At 42.6% G+C, this 15,367-nt stretch overlaps 1 protein-coding gene across 2 annotated transcripts in view; it reads right to left on the bottom strand.

The window, feature by feature from the left end:
* Nucleotides 1-2,589: 2,589 nt before the first annotated feature.
* NR1H4 (nuclear receptor subfamily 1 group H member 4) overlaps nt 2,590-15,367 on the bottom strand; it is a gene marked incomplete at both ends in the record, with an annotated part of 34,388 nt that continues 21,610 nt past the window's right edge. For both annotated transcript variants that reach the window (XM_082308408.1, XM_082308407.1), the window contains 4 exons: nt 2,590-2,828; nt 4,177-4,290; nt 12,766-12,912; nt 14,755-14,854. In XM_082308408.1, the coding sequence (XP_082164534.1) occupies nt 2,590-2,828; nt 4,177-4,290; nt 12,766-12,912; nt 14,755-14,854 (600 nt within the window). The remainder of the gene's footprint in view (nt 2,829-4,176; nt 4,291-12,765; nt 12,913-14,754; nt 14,855-15,367) is intronic.

The following is a 15,367-nucleotide window of genomic DNA, read 5'->3' on the forward strand; positions in this document are numbered from 1 at the left end:
GGCTGCAGTCATTTATTATGACTTAAATATAAAATCCTGCCTTATTATGAAAGATCCACCCAGTACATTTAGAATTACAAATGCATAGGCCAGCTATGCCTTATACGTCCTAAAGGTATACATGTACTTTTTCCCATGTCTTGATCTGATACTATGCCAAAGGTGACACACAGCATCCCTGGCATACAGCCAGCTTTTGGGCAAAGAAAGGAGCCAGACTTTTTTTCTGCTTACTAGGCAATCTGAATGAGTATTTTAGCCAAGAGCATTAGGGCAAATTTCCTACAAAAACAGCACCGCATCCTCAAACGCTTGTGTGAGGCACAGGAGAGACTGGTTTGAAGGGTGTTATGCAAAAACTCCCCTCTCCCTTCCCCAGGGTCAGTTTCACAGCACTTCACTTCCAACATCGATGCCAGTGAGGCTAACCCGGCCGGATGGGAGCTGCTGCCCCCGGCAGGGTGACCGAGCCGATCCCGGTAACGGGCTTAGCCCCGCACTGGGGTCTGTCCCGGCTGCACGGGGCTCCCCGCGACGTGCGGTGCTCAACACGTTTCCAGCGCTGCCCCCACCGACAGGCGTAACTGACCGACTGCTACCGCTCCGGAGCTGCGCGCCCGACGCACCGCCGCAAGCGGGACCCCGCAACAGCGCCCCGGTCCCCACGCCGGGCCGGACCCGCTGCCGCCGCCGCCGCCGCCGCTCGGGCGCCCCTCACCTTCCCCGCGGGCCGGGTCCGGGGTACCGCCACCCCCGGCCACACCCCAGTATGGGGGGAAGCCGCGCGCCGCCGCTGCCGCGCGCCGCCGCGCGCCGCCGCCGCCGCCGCCCTCCCCTCCCCTCCCCTCCCCTCCCCTCCCCTCCCGCTGCCGCCGCTCCCCGGCCCCGCGCCGGGCCGCGCCCCGCGGTACTCACCGGCAGCTGCCGCCGCGCCGCGCCTCGCCGCGCTCCCCCCGCGCCGGGCACCAGGGCGCCCCCACCCGCCCCGCGCCGGCCGCTCCGTTCGAAAGGGCCAATCAGCGCCCGCGGGGCGGGGCCGGGCCGGACGGGCGGGGCCGTGCCCGCCGCACCTGGCCCGAGGCCGCGCCACCGCCCGGCCCTGAGCCCCCGGGGCGGCTCCGGGCGGCTGCAGGACTCCCGCCGCCGCCTGTCTGTCTCCCGTCCCCGACCCCCGCAGCCCCTCGCGGCTCTCCGCCGTACCCCATTGACGAGGGTACAGCCTGGGGGTCGCCCCCGGAGCCGCCGCCGGTTTGGGTGAGGGCGCTGCGTAGCGCAGCGGCCCCTCCGGCCTCCCCCAGGGACGCGGCCTTTGAGGCGGTGCAGGGCGCAGGGTCACGGCGCCGCTGGCAGCCGGACCCGCGACCCCGACCCCGTCAGGCCCCCACGGAGGCCAGGTCAGGCCTCGGTGTCGCGCCCGCTGCGGCGGCACGGGCAGAGGGCTGCCCCTCGGGCGCTGCGGCAGATGGCCCCCCCGCCCCCGGGCCGCTTCGGCCGTCACGAAAGCACGGGCTTCAGCGTCCCCTCCTCCTGTCGCCAGCTGCGTCTGAACGCAGTTCTGCTTCCCCGCGGCAGCGGTGGCCGCTTTGGCCACGGGCGGTGGGAGCGGGGTGGCAGCTGCGCGGCGGCCAGGGGAAGCGGCTGCCCGCCTTGCGCCCGGAGAGGCCTTTCTGCAGCAGGGCCGAGGGCTGTGCCTGCCCCCGCGTCTTCCTAGCGCTGCCAGCAGTTCGGAGGACGGCATGGTCGGCACATCGGGGTCCCTGCTGTCCGGTTTCACGTTCCTCGGAGCAGATCCAGGCATAAGGAAACCACCCACCCTGCCTACAGCCCCTGTTAGCGTCGGGGAGCCCGCGCCGCCTCGCACAGCGTTACCTGTTTCAGGTTTTGGGGATGTTGCCGATGGTGTTTTTCAGAGTCGCTAAGCACCAACAATCGAGAGTTGTAAAGTAAAACCACCTGTGATGCACTTTCACAAAGTCTCAGTACTGTATAATTTTTACTTTGAAATAATAATGCAAATGAAGTTAAATGTTTATATCATGAGAAGGGTTTTTTTGTGTGTGTGTGGCTTTTCTCCATGACATAATTTTTCATCTTCTGAAGAAATAAGAGCTTGTGCATCTTATGTGAACACGTTTCACAGTTGAACAGCAAATGACTATGGCATTAACCATTTCAGCTAGTTTATTAGCATAAATATCTGGAATATATTCTTTAATGGAGGCCAAGCACAAAAACACTGCAATGAAAAAATATGAATGGAAACCTGCATTTCCCCATTTGTCAAGAGGAACTGTAACTGCGATCAGCTTAATTGCAGCAGGAATTAACAGGGTTCCTCTGAGGAGCTGGTGGACTCTTTTCTGATCAGAGAATGTAAATACAGAGAGAATTATACTCACGTGTGAAAATCTGATAGCTATACAATATTCTGTGTATAGTGAACAAAATGGCTTTTATGAATCCATGGCATGTTTCTATAAAAATGCAGTAAAGAAAATTTAATGTACTGTGGGATATTTTTCTATGAAAATAAATGCTATGTGGTCCTTTAAAAAGATATTTTTCCTAAAACAAAATAAAAAGTATCCATCACTGCACATCCCAGATCTCACAGAGAAGAGGTGTGAATTTGTGATCATTCACTCTCCATGACATCAGCATCTCTGCGTGATGATGGTTAAATGTCCGTAATTCTGTAAGACGGCCCAGAAGACACGCAAAGTGTTGAGGGTTATCTGGGTGGTGAAGTTTGCAGACTTTTTGTAGAATATCCAGCAGGGGTTCTTGAAGCCTTTCCACAGACTCTCTGTCCTTTATGTATTGTCGATCTGGTTATGGTTTTAAAAGAAAAGAAGTAATTAGCAAATACATGCTCTGATACAATGTAAATATTTACACCGATAAATGAATATCAAAATATTCAGATATTTACACTGGGCACTGATGTTCACACCTGCCAAGAATATTTCTTTTCAAATTGAGAGGGAATAGAAGTGCTTTAACATGGTATTTTTGGTTCGGGGTTTTCACGTAAGCTTCCCACTTCTAGCTAGGGAAAACTTTAAACCTTTTCAAAAACTGAAGACTTTTAACTCAGAAATGTTTCTCTGGGGTTGTACCATCATCTCCCAATGCCATTCTGCACCTGAGTACGTCCTGCGATGCATTGCAACAACTGAGCAGCACAGCATAAGTTCTTGGACATGTAGTACAACCAGGGAATTTGACCAGTAGCGAAGAGTGTGCATACAGGTCACCAGGGAGGAATCAAGCATCTTCATCCTCGGATGAAATTTGTTTCCTAGAAAATACTTGTCTTTTTATTTTGTTCATATGGAAGTATGTGTTTGTTTGGGTATTTGGAGACGGAGGAAAAGAGGAGGATGGGGTTTTTTTGTCACTGGAATTTTTGGTGTAAAAAAATTTCCTGAGCCACACTGACTCAAAGAGCCATGGAATTGCTTCACCTTCCCATCTTCCATGAAACCCGATTTGGGAACCTCAGTGTCTGTCTTTTGTCCTGAAGCGTCAGGCTTCTCTTCTCCCATCGCTATGATAGTCTGTTTGAGGCACTATACATTTGTCCGTATGTTGTAGGCAGAGCTGGTTAGTTTTGTGTTGTCAAAGAATTAGGTTTTACAGCAAAGCCCGTAATCAGGGCTGAGACACTACTACGCCGATACTTGTGAAAGGTCAGTTTCCACCACTTTATAGTCGAGAGGGCAACTTGCTACTGTCCTTCTGCTCTTGCCAGCTCGTGTTTGTTCAATGAAGGCTGACGACCTTCACTGCCATTCTCTATTCTAAGTTATAGGGTTTCCCAATTTCCTTCTAAAAAATGTGACGTTCCACAATGGTCTGTAGTGATGTGCATGTAACCACAACTGGGGTTTTCTGAAGGAAGAAGCCTGTCCTGCTAAGCAGTGAAGAGACACCAGTAATTTTTAAGCAGGCTATTTAGGCACTTTTTTTCCTTGTATGCAAAACCAGAAGGTGTAGCAGGACATTTGGAGTTTGGATTTATGTGCTTGGTTTTTGGTTTAACAGCTGAATATACTGGATAAGCGTGTATGCTCACTTACTCTACGTAGAATGTAAGTTTTTACAAGTTTCAGGTCACAATCCTCATGCTTTCTTTCCAAAACCACTAATATTTAATTCTGGATTAGAAGTTACCTGGAGACAGGATAACTATGGCTGTGAGCAGCGCATATTCTTCCTGTGTCATCTTCAGCTCTCCAATGCTTTTATAAAAATTAAACATGGGAGTTATGAATTCATCTGAGATACCTGTGAGAAAAAAAAAGTTATAATATTTCTTAATTATTGAAATAATCTGGTTTATTGCCACAGAACAATTATTTAGAAATACTAAAGCCTTGACTGTCTTGGTGGGAGAAATTTACTACACAAATCAGGCCTGATGCAAGAGAATAGTTACAAAAGTGCAAGCACATTTTTGTTTTCCAGATCAGAGTAGAAACAGGCAAGCGCGGGCAATTTCTTTTCACATGGCGTCAAAGTCTTTCTTTCAAGCAATTCCTTTTTCTCTGCAGGTTTGTCCATCTAGCTCTTCAGGACAAGTCACATCATACATGTTTTTCTCGCTGTCTGCTGATATTCTAACTGTCTTCTGTTTTCTGTTTCCAGTATGCAGAGTTTGCAAAACAGTCCCCATGTTCCCTATCTTTACATTAGTTATATGGAAACCTCTCAGGGTGTATGGTTTAATTCTAGCCCAACTCTACTCTACAGCTAACTGCCTTGGGCAGCTGCTTCAGTTGTCTCCATAAAGAGTCTTAATTGCTCCTTTTATGTAGCCTAAAACTTTAGCTAGGTCTAGGATTACCTGTAGTCCAAGATCAACTTGCTTGCAACTACTACTACCTTAAAGCATAAACTGGTGTATTATAAAGTAGAGAGCCATAAATGATTAAAATCCAGCCCAGATCATGCAATTCTCTCGCCATCAGCAAAACCCTTTGGCGTTACCGAACTGGGGCATGCCGACTGGGCTTCCTCTTACTGACTTTGTCATCAGGTCACAATGTTGTTAGCCGTAAATTACAGATGTACTTCATTCTGCTTTTTGGGGTAAAAGAGAAGTAGGTCCTGTGACATCAAATTTATTTTTTTTTTTAAACTGGTGTGTGAGCCACTCAAAGCAGCCACTAGACTGTTGACAACGGTTGCTTGCAACTCTGAAGCAGTGGCACCGATGAGGTGTAGAGAGCTGAACCAGTGGTTCTGCAGCAAGAAGCCTTTTGGTCTTCCTTGGCTGAAAGGATGGAAACTTCCTCTGTTCCCACAGATGAGGGCCATAGGATTTCTTGTCATTTTACTCTTAATTTTGAGCTGTTCTGGGAGAAGACTTTATAACTCGGTGTGGAAACTGCATGAAATAATGTGATTTTGAGTGAATATACAACATGAAGCTCAAGTCCAGGGCTGGTAAGGTTTGGAATGCCTCCAACAGGGGAAATTCGAAATGAAACTCAGCAGGTGGAACTCAAAGGAAGGAAACATGAAGTCACTTGACTTAACTACGAACAAGTCACATTTTGCTGTGACAGTGAGAACTTATTCAGTGGAATAGTTATGAGTCCCAACAGAGTGAAAGTATGGTCTTGCAGGGTGTGGTTTATTTTGTGGCTGAATGATGTGTTTCATGTGACGTGACATGTGACATGAGCAACTTGTGGTCACTTCAGATTACAAGCCACAAATCTTATTTCTATAACAAGTTCAACACTATTGAGAAGAGTCTAAGTCAATTAAGCAAATATATATGATGCGAGTCAGCTCATCCTGTGGAAGTTAGTAACACAGCTGGAGCTTTATATAGAGCAAACAATAGTCATAGCATCTAATATTCTGCGAGGTTTATGTTATTAGTCATCAGCGTTAACTATTTAAAATTTTGAACACTTGTTATTGCTAACTTTTGGGGACCCACCTGTCTCTCTCTTGGGCAATTTTAAATGTCAAAGTTCCTTACACTATGACATATGTAAGGAACACATCCATATGACACACCAAAGTCTTAAAGTTTGCGTGAATCTAAAAACAGGAAAAAAAAATAAGTCTAGCTGAGCCCTAAAGCAGAGCAAGCAAATTCCTTTCGTGGAAGTGAGTAGTTCAGCAATGACATGAAAAAAGTCCAAGACAAACTGGATATTTTTAGAAGTCTCTGTGCAAGGTATCGCGCCGCTGGGCACAATCGTCTTGGCAGCAGACAGGAAATGGGAGGAAGTGGGCTGTGACTAAGACTCCCATCATTTGGTTCTCATATTCATAATTTGATTTTTTTTTCTCCTTTTTTTTACAGTCATGTTAGTTTTCAGCTGGATGAATTCACTGTTTTGCTGACCGCAAAGCTCCTTGAGTCCTACCGTCAATATAGCAGAAGTGGGATAAAAATGATGCTGGTCAACAGGGTGTGGAATAACTAAATCAGGTCCTCACTGGTCCAGGCACTGTATAAGCATGCAGTAAAACAATCCTTGCCCCAGGATGCTTATAATCTAACATTAAGAAACTAAAGCATGCATGGGTGAAGTAAAAACTGAGTATAGATGTGGAAGCAAATGAAATTACGACAGAGAGCTTCTCTGCACTACTGTACTCCAAACAGAGAAATAAAACAAAACAGAAGAGGTGAAAGGTAGCAAAAAGGGGTGTTTCAGCAATGCAACTGATTTGCTGCTTTTACTAAAGAGAACAGAACTTTGAAATCTTTAAATAGATATATGTCACAAGAGAATTATGAATGAAACCATGCAAAATGAGCAATTTTGAGACTAGGATAATGGAATTTTTGCTTGGTTACTCGTTTTGCCCTCATCCCATCTGTGCTGGATTTTCCCAGTTATTTCATCATCCTGTATGCACGTTACACAAACCACTGTTCCATCACAAGAGGGGGCTGTTTTCTAATGGGATTGAAATGCTTCAGTTTGGATTTAATAAGCTCCACCAGAAAGCAAAAAAGCAGGAAACAGATGTTTATAGTTCTTGCTTTTTTTTTCTTATCTACTGTACAAGATGTTGTCACTTCAATTCAGGTTATCAGAAAAAGAATTAAAGGCGATTTGGTGCTCGTAACTGGAAAGGCTAGAGGAGAAACGAATTATATGACTTCTCAAATGTCATTGTTACAAATCATACTCCAAAGTGAAAAAAATCCAATAGATGAAGTTACAATGTACTTCTGGCCTCAGCGAGAACTGAAAAGTTAGCTCCGTCTAGCCCTCTTTATTTAGATCAGACAAGAGCGCTGCATAGTACTGTGTCAGATAGGCAGAGCTTCCTGGCCGGTGTTAATGGTGCCTCCTTCTTAACTTTTTTTTCAAAAAGGTTTCAAAAACTTTGTTTCATGCGGCATTACGGCAATAAGAGCATGCCCCTCCTTTGTGTTTCATTATGCGTCGTTCTGAACTGCCCAGATTTCTTCCTGACCACCAGCCCAACTCTATGATCTGCGGAAGATACCACAATTCATTTGACTGATTTCGCTATATTACTGGATGACTGGCTGTAAACCCCAGGGTAGTGAACGGGAAATACTGGCTTTACTGAGTATGGCCTTCTGGCATTAGACTGGAGCAGATTTAAACCCATGAGTGTTATTCATTCAGCACCCCTTACTTTTTGCACAATTTCATTCCTATCTGTAGCTTAGGACACAGCATTGTTTTAGACCTTGCCTTTTTCAGCGTTTCGTTCCTATGATTTCTCTCTGAAGGTGACTGTTGCTTTCATAAGGTTTGCAGTTTCAAGCCATAAATAATTATCTGGTTAACATAATCCTGGAATAGATGTTTTTACTGTGATATTGAGTCAGTATTGCCAGCTTTTTGAGACCAGTATTCTCTTTTCTATTTTGGCTGTTGATTAAAACTGAATAGATTAATCTATTGCAAGAGGAAAGCTTGAGAGTAAGTACTAATTAGCAGTAACTAGCATTATGTGATTAATATGAATAAAGAGATCTTTTTTTCTTGGTAAACATGGGGGTGCCAGTGGTTATTAAACCTAGGGTATATTAGTAGCTGTTTTATGAAAATAAAATGTATTAATTACTCACAAAATTACATCTTATCTTTCACAGTGTTTCATCTACCGGAACTGCTTTCCATGCTGCTTATGAGCTCTGCCTTCTAACCTGTTCAAATGCATCAGTGGCCCTTTAAACACTGACCAAATTCACAGTGTCAGTGCTGAGAGCCGAAAAGGGGAAAATGTAGCCAGTAGAGAAGATACACCAGAGCATGTTCATGTGACCTCTATCATCATCTTGTAGAGGTTAAATGGCCGACTTAAATGAGAGGTTAGCATGTGCCAAGGAGAACTCACAAGCAGGATAGCGAAAAAACGTCTTCTCAAAAGCAATCAATAGGACTGCTGTAAAGCCACCATTACAAGCAAAGAAACCTTAGTTAAAAAACAAAAACAAAAAAACACCAAACCAAAAAAAAAATCCCAAAACAACAAACCAACCAAACCTGCAAGGAGGACACAAATGACATTGCCACATACCATCCTTTGGCAGTGGCCTGAGTGCCTGCAGTCAGGAGGGAAGTGTGGTCTGGCACACAGCAGCAGCATCTGCACTGCCTTGAGCTAGTCTTCATACATTGAGTCTATTTAAATAAGTTTTTGGCCTGGAGAAGCAGACTTATGCAGAAGAAAAGAGATTGGGTCCTCTGACATCTGTTCTTGTTTTCATGGGTATAAATTAACTCTGTAGATACGATATAAACACTTTTATCAATTTTATTTGTAATTCAAGAACATGGCACTGGCTAACTCAGTGAGGTAGTTTGTGCAGTACCACATACAAACAGAAAAGCTCTTTCCTATACTCTGTAATTTAAAGTGGTCCTAATTTCTAAATATTTTGGGCAGTGTGCCAGTTTTGAGTCGAGTCACAGGATGGTGTCTCCTTCTGTGTGGGTGCATATGGCCATTTGGAGGGGTAGACACAGGTACGTGTTTTGCAGATTTGCAGGTACGTTTAGAAACAAGGGGCTAGATACTGGCCAGGTTGCTCTCTCTTAGATTAGATTATCTGGACTCAGCAGTGCAGATAATTTTGGTTTGTTTCTCTGCACAAACTCCAGCACAATGGGGTTTTGAAGCACCACCGTTACTCAGTACTAATAATCAAATAATAAAAGCCAAAGGCAGCAGAAGTTATTAGGTATCCATTGTTCCAGTGCCAGATTTTGCCCTTGGTTACTAGAGTCCCTTGTCCAAATCAATGGGAACTTTGTATCCCACATTCAAGGGCAAAAGGTGGCCTTTTGCCAGGGCTTTGAAATTGTGGCTATTTCTTTTTTTTTCCTTGGATCTCACTGTACTTCAGCACCTGTAACCTATCTAGGAAGACAACAGGATATTTCACAATGTCGGGTGTCCTGCTGCCAACTGAAAATTTGGATCCAGATTTTTCCATTTCCGTCTGTATCAGATAGTATCTTATTCCCTGATGATACTGAAATTAGTAGAACGTCTCTGTAGAATAAAATGATGAAATAAAAATCCCTGGCTCTTCATGACTGCTGAAAGCAGGTGTCCTTAGAAAAACAAGCTATAAATGCTCACTGAGAAAATATTCAGTATTTCAACACTGTTTTTAAAAATATTGTACAGCTAGATAATGGGGAGAGTTTGCTTTCAAAATAACAGAAATAAATTAAGCTTTAGATTACTAGGATGTCAGCCTTTCACAGAATGAATCAGTCACAACTTTGTGTATGCATAGCAAAGCATCAAATAAGATGAGTAAGTGGCACAAGCTCTCATTAACATTAAATAAAATGTCTGTATTTCTCATTAAGTCTCAATATTAGAGTGAGTAGGAGAGGATTTCTGTCTCAGGAGCAGCTAATGAAAGAATTCCCATAACACCTTATGGAAAAAGACCATAAGGGCACAAACAAAGGCGGTCACTGAGATGCACCAGGACTTAAGCAATATGCTCAAGCTAAGAAATAAAAATACACCTCATCAACATCAGAATAAAAATGAAGGCTGCTAATGCTGAAAGGTCATCACCACCAGATCTCTGGCTTTTTTATCAGAAAAAAAAAAAAAAATCCTTTCCATACAAACAGACTGGGGAAGGCATAAATATTAATACATGAGAGTAGCTTCCAAGCGGACATGCTGGCAGGTGACAGAAGTCTGGACAGCTTGTGACTTTTAGGCAGGATCCCCACCCCCGATTTTATGGATACAGACATCAAGGCTTGACAATAGGACTTATGTGACATTCAGACAATTGTCTGCACCTAAAAATATGTGGACAGAAGTTCTGACTAACAGCAATGATTTATGGTTGATGCCCTGAGAGTGTTTGGAACCTCACTAGGAGCCATGAATAATCCTGATGCTTCTTCATCATTCATTAACTATAAATTTAATTTCTAAACTCTCACTCAGCTATCACTGCATTTCCTCTGCTGCTCTCTATTGTCTTTGCAGGGTGTTTCAGTTTGCTGTATTTAGTCTTGTTTTTCAGTGAGGTGTATGCAAAAAAAAAAGTCGCTATCTCCAAATTTATGTGTAATTCTCATGGGTTTTCTTCTTTATTTGATTTGGGTTTTATCTCTTGGACCAGTCTATAACATGATAATGGCCAGCCGCAGTTTTTCGTAGTGTGTCCTTACTGGTTAAGGCTGGAAGAGGCTGCTTAAGTTTCTATCCTAATATCCCATTTAGTACAGGCTATTATTCAACCTAGAGCCCTGGTGCTGAGTCCTATGACATGCAGGGGTGTGAACTGCATAGTTAATATTTTTGAAAGCTGTATGTGTAAGCAATGATAACAGAAGAATTTGGATGCCTTTCTTTCATTTTGTTTAAACTCGTGACACCTGAAAATGACCATGATTTAAACAACAAAAATAAGATGTTTCAGTAGTAGGCATTTCCAACAATTATTCAATTTGCCTAAATGTGTAATTCTGGAATTTGCCATAAACTAAGACAAAATGTGCCGAAAAATTGTGCCAATGCGAGCTCTTAAAGTCAAAACAAAAAACTCTGGTAGCTTGTTGACGACAAACAGGATTCCTATGAAAATTCAGTGAACACTGAGAAATACACCTGCGAGGCATGAGAGAGTCAAACCTACCTAGTAAAATTCCTTCCTCTTATAAACCAATCTGCTTGCTTTTTTGGTGCAAATGAAGTGATACCACTAACTGACAGGCAGTTACCAGTACTGAAAACGTAGGCAGAGGGGCATTTAAAAAACACTTTTAAGCCTTTTTCATGCAAGGGGCATTGCCAGGTTGACAGATAACCTCTAGCATGCAGAAATGTCAGTCCAAAATGAGAGACTCTGGAAATTTTGAGTGACTTCTGGGTCTGTGCAGTAGCACTAACAGTTAAATAGCATTGGTAGCAGCAATTAAGTTAACACTGCTACAAATGCAAAGATTTACAAGCTGCTTTTGTTTACTGTCACAGCCCCATTAAGTGCAGCCAAGGAAAATGTGTTTAAGTAGGCTTGAGTTTGCACAGAGTGGAGAAATAAAATGTAATATTAATATCATAGTATCATAACAATATCTCTGGCCTTCTTGGCATACTTCTCTGCCTGCAGAACCTGGACCAGAAGCCATCCATGTCATGCTCAAAGTCACAATTTCCAGTCGATCAAACAATAGCCTCTTATAATAAATCAAAATGAAAGAAATATTAAAAACTATAAAATATAAACCTAGAACTGAGTGTGCTAAGCCAGACTAAATACATATCTTCAGCAAGCGAGCTATGCTCATGTTTCCTAACTTCTTTTCAGGGTTTCAAATATGTAAGTATTCACCTAATTTTGCTTACATCAGTAGTACCTTCACATTACTGATTGTAAGTGTTTCGTAACTGCGTTCAAGCCCATTTCTATGACTAGTATTGAGGTTAAATGTTATACAATCTCTTCTCCTTTTGACCATTAAAAAGGAAGGCCAGAAGCCTGAGTCAAAGCACTCTCTGACTGTAGAGAGACTCTTTGATTCAGAATTTTTATTACATTTGGATTTTGAACAATAGGTAGCTGAGGGGTAGATAAAGTTTGCTGGTCAATACAGAAAAAGGCAAAACATTCAGTATTGCATCAGCGGAGTACAAAGAATACATAACAATGCAAAACACAACTTTTCGTGCTTTAAGGAACAAACAATATCCAGCCCTGTTTGGCTTTTCATAATTATTAAGATTTATGTCTAGAACTGATAGAATTTGTCATAGCCACTGAACCTTTGATGGACTTTAAGAAGCAGAAAACATACTGAGAACATGCCATGTTTATAATTCTTCTATGCACCTTGTGCAGTGTGATTTAATTTTACCAAATTGACCCTAAGAATATGTGTTTCCCTACAGTCATCTCCAGTAACATCCTAACATTTTTTCTTTCTTATAGTGATTGCATTTGAAAGCATAAATATTGATATTTTATATGAATAATTTGAAATGGTAGTACTTTGTTGTTCTTTAATGCTTATAATTTGAGACTTGCACCAGGTTTGTTTGCTACAGTGTCATTCATAATACTTGCAATGTATTTATAAATAAACCTTTACCTTATGACCTTTAGACTCAAGGCTGAGTTAAGATTTGTTCTAGTTAATATACAGAACAATTTTACTAGCTTTAATAGCTAATAAACAATTTTACTAGCTTTTCAAGGGCAAAATACTGACACAGAAGTGCAATGGTGGTGTTTGTTTTTTCCTCATTAAACAAGATACTTACCACTGTTGCGAATTCTTTCTTCTAAAAGGACAGTATGTCCTGTAGGAAGTTTCCTACTGAAGATCTCAGCTGAACGGAGGAACATGGCTTCTACTGCTGAGCCTTTCAGCAAAGCAATCTGATCTTCATGATCAAGGGTTTGGAAGCCTGGGGAGATGTCAGAGATAAGTAAGGCAGCAACAGAAAAGTCCCTGCTACTTTCTGTCTTGAAATTCTTGCACATGAGGTGCTACACATCTGCATAACCTTGATGTTGATGTCAGCAGGGTTGCCAAGTGCTGCAGAAATTGAAACATAGATTCCAGAAAATTACACAGATTGGAGTCTGAGAATTAGACTTGTGTTTCAGTGTTCATGGTACTTTAAGAGGAACATGATAAGCAAAATTTAGTGGCGTAGCACAACCAATAGTGGAGATTTTGTCTAGCCTGATGGCACTGCCTAACATCTTCTGCCATGTTTCCACCAGAGCTCTCTGTGACTCTCCCTCTGCCATGATGCTTTCAGCTCTTTCCGTGCTCTGATGGCAAAAATCAGCATTTGAAGCATCTAATTTTAAATATTTCACCTTGCATTTGGACTAAGATGTGGCTTTACATAGAGGCTTTCTTGCTGTGTTTTAAATATGTGTTTCTCTTCTTGGAAGGGAAGGACTCTAAAACCCACTGAAGAAATCAGAAAGAATTTGGTAACTTGTGTGAATACAGAGGTGCTCCTCTGAAGACAAACGGGGAGCTGAAGATCATGGCAAACTCTCCTCATACTTGCCAATGCAGGTACTTGCCTGATACCCACCCCGTGATTCTGTGGGGAAGCACAGAAAAAGATAATGTAGAGAATGAAACAAAAAGGTGATAAATTGTGCCAGATGGACTCTAAGTCAACACTGAAAATATGAGATTATTCAATTACAAAGCTCCTCCCTTCGTCTTTCTCAACTTAAACTTAACAGCAGAACCTGTATCTTTTTCTGTACTTCTGACTTTAAGACCCCTTTGCCTTTTCCTCAGCATAAGACCACTTGGATTGCAGAAGTCTGGTAGGGGATTTTTTCCCTCTTATGAAACAACCATCAAGTGTCCAGCTCATAGCTTCACTTCCTGTTAGGTGTGGATGTGCACACATAACCCTGTGCTTGAGCAGTGACTGCGTTCAGCCAGAGTGGCACGTAGCAAATTTTTTCTTTTGGTCCATTAAGGAGCGGTATTAGCATCTTTCTGCTGACATTGCTGTACCCCTTTGCTTAATTTGTGCTCTGTTCATTTCTTGCAAGCCAGTATTCCAGTTAGCATAAAAAAATATAGTTACAACTGCAGTGCTAGGCTGTGAAGCAAGCCCATAACACACAGAGAAAGGGTCAGTATCATGGGAATACCAGGAAAATAATGTTTTCATACAGCTAAGCATTACTTGTCTTACAAGGAACCTGTGCCATGCCCAATGTTCACTCTTGAAATAACATCAACTTGGGAGGTAAAAAAATACTAATGATCAACTCGGGTTTTCAGTGCTTGTCCATAACATATGCTGCAAGGACCATAACGATTGGTGCCGCCAACTAGGGAAAGTTCTTGTTTAGAACTCACAATTCAGTGGATGCCATGACCTAGAGGCTTTGCTAGAAAGGCAGCAAAGCCAGTGAAGCAGAGTCTGGCAAGTGTTAGAGGTAATTTAGAGGCAGACTATTTGGCATTGCAGTGATACAGGAAAATAAAATCTCTCTAGAGACACAACCCCTTCTCTGAGCGTTTTGTTTGTCAATAGGTAAAGAGTGGCACATCTCAGAGTGGCAGAGTTTGAATTATTCAACGTATTATTCCTCAGAGCACAAAACTCTCTTTCTTTAGACAGAGTCTGAAGAATGTATATGTGTCAGAGGAGGAGGCATTTTTATATAGTCTTCAAAATATACACAACAACTACCAAATGGCAACTGAAAGGCATGTAAGCTTTGCAATAATAAAATTTGCCCCAACACACTGGATGTACCTGGTAGTTTTTTAGTGAATTCCACAAGAACCTGCACGTGACTGGTAGCCATTTCTGTTAAAATCAGAAAATTTCCTTCAGCACTGAATTCCTCATGTAACTGTTAAAATTCAAACAAACAAAAAAAATCTGTTAATATTCATTGTCACTTCACATTTAAGAGTATAAAATACAAGAATTATTAGACTGGATCAGGCAAGAGGTCCATCTAACCCTATAATTTGTCTCCAGTGGTTGTCAAAAACAGGTATTTTGGAAGGCAACTTAAGTAGTAAAAGAAGTAGACAGTGTCCTTTCCTCTGGAATATCTCTCTCACTTTCAGTGTCATGTCTAGCAATCAATGATTTAGGCACTTCCTGAGCTAGAAGTTCTATGTGTACCATAACCAAAAGCCTTGTTATCCATGATTTTGTCTATTTCTTCTTTTACTATATTTTTGGTTTTGACCTCCTCAACCTCTCATGGAAATAAGTTCCACAAGTTAGTTATGGGTTATTCAACCCCACCCCACCCCCCCCGCAAGTGTCTTCCTTTTAGTTCTGGTCCCCTTTATACAAAAAACATGTGGACAGTCTGGAGGGGGTCCAGAGAAGGGCCACCAAGATGATCAAG

This window comes from Platalea leucorodia (assembly GCF_965183815.1).
Source record: "Platalea leucorodia genome assembly, chromosome: 4".
In the NCBI taxonomy this organism is placed as follows: domain Eukaryota; kingdom Metazoa; phylum Chordata; class Aves; order Pelecaniformes; family Threskiornithidae; genus Platalea; species Platalea leucorodia.